The 8,312-nt window shown below is 43.1% G+C and overlaps 1 protein-coding gene across 1 annotated transcript in view; it reads right to left on the bottom strand.

Annotated features, from left to right (window-relative positions):
* Positions 1–239: 239 nt before the first annotated feature.
* Positions 240–8,312, bottom strand: part of FSTL1 (follistatin like 1) — a 52,989-nt gene continuing 44,916 nt past the window's right edge. The window contains exons 9-10 of the mRNA XM_029938719.1: positions 6,038–6,114; positions 240–2,942 (exon numbers count right to left, since the gene is read on the bottom strand). Of these exons, the coding sequence (XP_029794579.1) occupies positions 2,898–2,942; positions 6,038–6,114 (122 nt within the window). The 3' untranslated portion in view covers positions 240–2,897. The remainder of the gene's footprint in view (positions 2,943–6,037; positions 6,115–8,312) is intronic.

The following is an 8,312-nucleotide window of genomic DNA, read 5'->3' on the forward strand; positions in this document are numbered from 1 at the left end:
TAAGTTGAATGCTCAACTGACTGAGCCACTCAGGTGGCCCCAGGATCCTTTTAAATAAGCTTGTCCTATCAGTCCTTGTGTAAATTTGCCCTTCCAGTTGCAATCCCAAGATTTTAGTAGGAGAAACTCTTCAGACCTCTTTTAAGGCTCCTGAAAGCCAAATCCATTTTTATGAGGTAAATGGTTAATGTTCTCACAACTTTATTTAGTCTTAATTTGGGGAAAAGAAAACAACACAATTACTATTTTAATTTCTTTATTTATCAATAGTATCCAAAAAAAAGGGAAGAACAAAAAAAGAATCAGGAGTTACAAAAACAAGTTAAATGCAGTATGGAAGCCTACTAAGTACAAATACATTTCACAAACACATAGGCAACAGAAACCTGTTCAAATTGCTTCTTGACATTTGATTAAAAATTTAAGTGTAAATGAAAGACATTCAGACTTGTTCACATGGGCTTATTAGCAGGTGGAGGAGCCCTGCTTTCCCAAAACAGTGATGGAGTCCAGAGTCATGACATGTGAAAAGGTTTTCATGAACACTGAATCTTAACAGACACTGTAGTATGTTAATAAAATCATATACATATTGAGAAAGCCCGAGGAAGCTTGCAGTCTAAGCCCTGTGCTTGTAGAGAGCTGGAGGAACTGAACCCGAGTTAATCCTATTTGCTCCATACGAAGCTCTATGCAAGACTCCCCAAACTAGGCTATTTAGCAGCTTTCCATGAATGGTCATCAGATCATGTGATTCTATGGTGCAGACAATAGTGTCCATATTTACAGGAGGAATGCAGATTTGCTCTTGGGAATTCCGTGGTGCAGGGTAAGGTAATCTTAAGTGGCTGCCACTGTCCGAAATGTAACTGGTGAGGAGACACTCTGGCTTCTTGCTTTAAACAAACTGGCACTCCTGCCCTCTGTCTCAGTGTCCAAGACCTGGCAAAACTTGACCAAGGTGTGCTGTGGAAGCTCTCCAAGGCAACCGGACAGGGAGGTGAATTTCAGGATGCACAGTTAGGGCTCGAAGAGAGCTTTTAAATGGGATGTATCTAAAAGCTCAGAATTCTAAACAAAACAGAATGCTCTCCTTTCAAAGGATAACAAGGAAACTTGTTTAGAAGCAATTCCACATTCAGCACAATGCTCTCAGCATCACCAGTGCAGTGCAATCTACATAATTTCCCTCTGATGGTCTGTAATCTGCTTTCTGAAGATGAGAGCTTATGTCGAGTTTTTCATCTTTGTTATTCCAAATGCATCTTAAACACGGCAAATAGTGGGGTTAATCATCACAGAGTCCAAAATACAGGAATAATGGTCTTCTCCTCAATCACAGTTTTAAGACTCACTTTCTATTCCCTCCCCCCTCATAAAAGGTGAAACCATCTTCTGTCCTCATCTTGAAAGGGAAAACTATTTCTTTTTCCAAGAAAGGTAAAGATGTAAAGATGGAATGCAAAAGTGATGACAAAGTGGAGTTGTTCTCCTTCCCATTCTCTTCCTGGGAAGACATTACCAGAGGGGCTCTACATCACTGCACCACCGGTGCAGCCGTGCAGACTGAGGTTAGATGTGCTTATCTTGTTTTTGGCCACCTGAATTTTTGTTGTAACAGTCAGATTTCATTTATCCTAAGGAAAAGGAAAATCATAGGAACCTGTATCCTTCTTGACCAATGAACAGAACCAGGGAATGCGTAATTTACCAAATTGAAAGGTTAATGCATTGCTCACTGAAGAAACCAAGGCCCAGAAATAGGAAGAGATACGGCCAAATCACTCTCCTAATTAGTGGTGGATCTATAAGCATATTGATATCTAAGCAGAGATATCCAAGCCCTGCTTGGCTGCACTTGTCTCCATTCTTTGGAATACTGATTGCATGAACTTATCACAATAGATGGAAAGAAATTAGCTTTTTGGATCTAAAAAGCTTTGTATGGAGATGCTTCATATTCCCTTGGCTTCTGTGTGAGGCACCCGCTGGCAGACTGCTGACCCACTGGAAGCCAGGGGACACCACTCTGGGCTGCCTCTAGTATGTGGCAGGGTGGGAGGGCTCTGGGTTATAGTGGTCCCTGCACCAGAAAAGAACCCCAAATTCCCCCTCCTTTGAAATTGCAGGACTACTGAAAAGTAATTACAAAAGCTTAATTTCTAGTCAAGAAAACAGAATATTAAAACACAACAATAATATAACGATAATAATTGAAGAGTGAAGTCAACTTGCCAAAAAAAAAAGTTTTACAGAAAAATAGCACCTTTGGTAAAAAGTATTTTAAAAATTTGGTTAGGTCTCTAAGGGGCTCAAAGTTATACAAGTATCTGCATCATTTGTATGCACCCTCCCAGAAACTCCAAGTCTAAGGGACACCGGGTAACAGAAGGGTGGCTGTGTATCTAGAGGCAGTGGTTGGGACCACGAGAAGCACACATGCTGGACGTCTACTATGCTGATGGCAACAGGAAGGGCTGGACGCAGAATGTGTGCCTCTCTGCTGGGCTTCCCAGAGCCCTCCTCTGGGGCAGCCTGCAAGTTCTCTCTGGCATCGCTCGCACTCCCTGCAGGACGTTCATAGCCGTGGCCAACTGTTGTTCAGATCTGCTCTTCTCCCAACCCTGATGCAGTTTCCTCACTGGTCTCCAGCCCCTGAGCACCATTTACAGCTTCTCCCAAAGCACTCCTGGAAATGAAGGCTACGGCCCCTCCCCTCCTCGCCAGCCACCCCCATTTCCTTTATTGCAAAACAAATAGACAAAATAAAACTCATCGCTATACAAGCAAATACTGGTGATTCGGCGATTGTAGCAGACACTTGGATATACGGGACTCAGCGCTGAAGTGAAAGAGAAGGTGCCAGGCTCTGGATGCCCTTCCCAGATGCCTCCTCTTTAGATCTCTTTGGTGCTCACTTTTTTGGTCTTTTCAGCTGTTTCCTTTGAAATGCAGGAGAAAATAAGCATTGTGAATTATTTAAAAAAAAAAAAACACTGGCATCTATCTAGTCCTCAAGACTGTATATAGATGGCATTGACAGATACGTGCTTGTGCTAAATTTTCATTCCGTTTACTTGTCTGTCTCCTCTGTGGATGAGAAGAACCTGAGGGCAAAAATCATGTCTTGTTTTTGACATGATCACATAGGAGCTGTCATTGAATTAGTAGCTGACCCCACTTGAATGCTCATGAAACAACAGGTCAGATATGATTATCCTCATTTTAAAGATGAAGAAAAGGATAGTAGATGGAAGTGCTACAAGATATTCTGAATCCCATGCCAGACAGGCTCTGGAGGTAGACTGTCTGAACTTGAATCACAGATGTGCTATTTTCTGGGAGACTTTGGCCTTACTATAAAATCTTCTGTGTCTCAATATCTTCAACTACAAAATGAGGGTAATAAAGTGCCACCTCTTACAACAGTGTCAAATTTCTCCAAAGAAGCCATTTTTACTTATGGCCAGTAAGCACATGAGAAAATATTCAATGTCATTGGTCATTAGGGAAATGCAAGTCAATACTACCAAGAGATGCCACTTGACACCCACTACAATGGCTAAAATAAAACATAATGGACAATGACAAATGTGGTAAATTTGTGGAAAAATAGCAACACTGCTGGTGAGGATGTAAAATGGTGCAGTCACTTCGGAGAACAGTCTGGAAGCCCTTAATCACAGAGTTACCATATGATCCAGCAAGTGCACTCTTAGGTATATACCCAAGAGACCTGAAAACATAAGTCTACACAAAAACTTGAACAAGAATGTTCCTAGCAGCATTATTCAACATAGCCAAAAAGGGGAAACAACTTAAATATCAGCTGATGGATGGATACACAAAACGTGGTATATCCATACAATGGAATGTTACATAACCATAAAGAGGGATGAAGTGCCGACGAATGCTATAACAAGGATAAACCCTGAAACCATTATGCTAGATGAGGGGAGTCAAACAGAAAATGCCAAATAGTGCATGATTCCGTTTGTGTACGTCCAGAATAGGCAAACTGAAACAGAGTTAGAAAGTGGATGAGTAGTTGCCAGGGGCTGGGAGAAGAGAGGATGGGGAATGACTTCCAATGGGCCTAGGGTTTCTTTCTGGGATAATGAAAATGTTCTGGAATTAGCCCATACTGATGGTTGATAATCTTGTGAATATATAAAAACCACTGGATTGCATATTTAAAAGGGTTGGTTTTACGGTATATAAATGAGATCTCAATAAAAAATTAATTAGGAAATAAAAAACAACAGTGCCTGGCATCTAGCAGACACTGCTGGTTCCCCAGCCATAGCCCCTTGCCTTTAGCAGTTCAGTACATGGCACGGCTTCTTACTGCCAGCACCTGCACCTCTCTGCCTGAGGCTTTCTCCAGCTGCGGAGCCTGTTTTGCCCATACATGCTGGCAGGCCAGAAATGCCAGGGAATTCATGGTGTTGGTGGCAGCCCTCACCAATGGCTGATGAGAGTTTGTGTAGGAACATGCCCGCTCCCTTCCCCCTCAGGAATGGGAACTCTGTTCCCTGAGCTCCACAGTAGGCCAAAGCTCCCTACGCCCACAGTGGTAAACATGCCTTGGGAGACACTCTTTATTGCTTCCTTCCTTCCTGGGCTGGCTTCCCAACTCCCCCTCTGGTGTCTCCCAAGTAAACTATTTGTACTCAAGTCCTTGCCTTAGCATCTACTTTCTGAGCAGATAAAACAGACATGTAAAAATGTTAGCTATTATAATTCACTCCTCACTGTCTATTCTGATCATTTCCCCACCCCAGAGGAAAGGAATTCCTATTAAGTTTTTTTTTTCTTTTATGTGGTTGCACTCATCTGGAGACTCAAGGCTGATGAAATACAGAAAAACAAAAGGCTAGGAGCTTCTGTTTAAAAAACTGACAGCGGGTGCCTGGGTGGCTCAGTCAGTTAAGCATCCAACTTCAGCTCAAGTCATGATCTCGTTGTTCATGAGGTCGAGTCCTGCGCCAGGTTCTGTGCTGACAGCTCAGAGCCTTGGGCCTGCTTTAGATTCTGTGCCTCTCTCTCTGTCCCTCCTCCACTCATGCTCTCTCTTTCTCAAAATAAATAAATTTTTAAAAGAATTAAAAAAAAACTGACATGAGGTTTCTATGTTATCAGTGACAATGACAAAATGCATATAAAAACCAATAATAAATAAGGGCAACTATTATTTTTGAGAAATTATTAACATTAATAATTGTTTTAAAATCAAATATTTCATCTCAATAGTTTCGCAGTTCTTGTGACTGTTATATTCTCTCAAATCTTAAGTCAGAGAGAAGGCTTGTACCAGACCCAGTCTACAGACAGTTGATCCGAGGCACGATGTCATTTGTTAACTACACGGTAAATCAGGGGCAAGACAGGCCCAGGAGCCCAGCTCGTCCATGTTTTCTCTCCAGACCCTTTGCCAACTACGTCAGGGAATCGCTATTCTGCCAAGAGCCTCTTCCCCAAGAAGGCCTTCCACTTACTGACACAGAACTTGAACAGAATTCTTATTTATTATCTATTCAAGTTTCCAGGAAGCAGAACCCCTTATTCTCTGAGTTTGTCAATCCTAGGCTGTTTTTGAACCAGCTTGGCATTTAACTGAAATCTTTTTTACTGTGGTCTACATTCTCTAATTTCCTGCTCACTGCCCTCAAGCAGCTCACAGTCTTCAGGTCTGGGCACTGGTCATGACAGGAACCAGTAACGCTTTTGTAGACCATGCTCATTTACAGACACTTCCAACTGATCTGCAAATCACCACCTAGCTAATTCTTGCTTATAAAGCAATTTCACAAGTTGTAACCTACAACTGTTGGGACCTGCTGGACCCTGCAAGGACTCCATCAGGGAACTGTCTGTACCATGGGTTGATAGCATAGGTTTATCATAATTCAGGACTTATTGCAGGGAACGGAGTGGCTCCTTGGACATCTGGAGCATTGGGCAGTATCTGAACGGTAGAAGGGCCTAGTGGCATGGCAGCAGCAATACCTGAGCCAGCATGGAGTCTGCAACTCACCTGGTGCTTTTGGAGCTCCTGGACATATCTGGTCATCTCCTCCTCTGTCTGGGTCTGGGCCCCCTTCTGATTCTTTCCTGCAAGAGGAACCAAAGCTCATAGCAGCGCTCACTGAGGGAAGCCAGTTAGGGATCCCACCAATATTTACCTTTTAGGCTCTCAATTTCATCTCCTGTTTAACCTATGGAAGGAGAGGTGAACCATCTTTGAATATGAAGTGTCCCAGTCCAACTGACACCTCCAAAGTAATGCACTGTGACCAAAGCAATCTCTTCCGCTCCTCACAGGCCTCTGCTCCCAGTGTCTCCTTTGACTGCTCCAGCACATGCACCCATGCCAGGCGCCGGCTCTGCCGTAAATGCTAGGGAATATCTGGGTTTTGACTCAGGAGGTTCCTCTGGGCCAGGAATGCTCAACTATTCACACACCCTCAAAACATCCTAGAGAACTTCTCAAAATACAAGAGTTCAAATTCCATTTTTAGATTCTGATTTAATCGTTGTTGGGCACCAGGATTTTTAAAGGCTCTAGGTGATTCCAATGTACAGGCAGGGTTGATAGCCACTGCATCTGGTAATGCTTTCCAAACTTACATGGTGATTAAAAATAATCACAGGGGCACCTGGATGGCTCAGTCGGTTGAGTGTCTGACTTCGGCTCAGGTCACAATCTCAGGTTAGTGGGTTCGAGCCCCGGGTCGGGCTCTGTGCTGACAGCTGACCGCTAGCTCAGAGCCTGAAGCCTGCTTCGGATTCTGTGTCTCTTTCTCTCTCTGCCCCTCCCATGTCATGCTTTCTCTCTCTCTGTCTCTCAAAAATAAATAAATGTAATAAAAAAATTTTAAAAATCACAGAATCTATCTTAAAAGTGGAGGTTCCCAAGCTGCTCTTTTGTGGATTTGATTCAGTAGGTTGGGGATAGACTCTGTATGTTTACCAAGCATCGTGTTTGCTGTCAGGAAACACGGCTCTGCCATGCCTTCTTGAGTTTGGACTTAATCACATCTTGATGTCCCCTTTTCTTTGCCCCATTAAAATTTCCGATCAAGACCAGACTAACTCTCAGGTAACGACTATAGAGTGCTGCCTCTACAATGTCCTCTCAGCTCCAGGTGGGGCTCCACCATCTACAGTGCCTTATACCCACACAGGGCTCTGAACCTGGTCATCCAGAGAGGGAGGACGAGCTGTCCGGTGTGGCTGTGGAAATGGGCATTGTTCCAGGGAGGCAATCATTTGGGTTTTGTCTGATACATGTGATGGGGCTTATTATCCAGATGATCGGGCTTATTCTATAAGCCAGCTGCTTAACAACTGCATGTGTCTTAGAAATGGATGGCTACCTTTACAGTCAGGCCAGGAGCAGTTAGATGTGGAGAGCTATTGCAGGGGGTTTGGGAAGATGAGTGTAGGATGCTTCCTGATTGAGGCAGGGTGGGTAGTATTTTGAAATTTTCTCTCTTGGCTTCAGCAGCTACTATGTGCTTGGCCTGGTTACCCTGACTTAGTTTTGACTTCCAGAAACTTCTAGGATTTCTGTCTCTAACCAGCCTCTTCCTACTCTTCCATTTGTCTCTGGAATTGTGTTGGCTTCCTGCCTTCCTACTTTGAGAAAAGACTTGGTCCTGGGCAGTAAGAGACTAGGGATCCCTTGGTATAATCGAGTTCCATCTGTGCTGTTGCTGCTGTCTAGGCTTCTTATCTAAAAGAACATCTTCTGGGTCCTTGACCTCTATCTCCTAGTTTCCATCTTACCTGACCTTTCTGAACATGATGCTAAAACCATCCTATTCTTTCTTGTCTCAGTTTCTTTAAGATATAGTTTTAAGTTCAACCTATCTGGTGTAAATTTGGGCTTTGTTCCTGCCAACTGACCTTTCTTCTCAAACCCAGTGTGACTCTCCATTCTAGACCTGATTTCACCCTTCTCTGTCTTTCCTCTAATCCAAATGGTGCCTGTTTTTTTATCCGTATAACCTGGATTTGATTCAAGAGTTTCTTTAGATCTTTGGCATCATTCCAACATGCCATTTGGTTTCTGCACTGGTCCCCCAAACTCTCTGACATCTCTATCTCCCTAATCCACCTTAACCATGCCTCAACTTTCCTTTTTTAGTGATTACCCAATTATGTTAATTCAAAGAGGGTCTGTCTATGAACATTTTTCCTTTCTCTGCTGGTAAAGGTGGCAAGCAGGAGTCATTTAGTTTTCCAATCAGCTAAGTCTTTTACATATAAGATTTCCTAAGCTGTCATATGGATTAAGTGGGTTAATA

The sequence above is a fragment of the Suricata suricatta genome, chromosome 5, assembly GCF_006229205.1.
Source record: "Suricata suricatta isolate VVHF042 chromosome 5, meerkat_22Aug2017_6uvM2_HiC, whole genome shotgun sequence".
In the NCBI taxonomy this organism is placed as follows: domain Eukaryota; kingdom Metazoa; phylum Chordata; class Mammalia; order Carnivora; family Herpestidae; genus Suricata; species Suricata suricatta.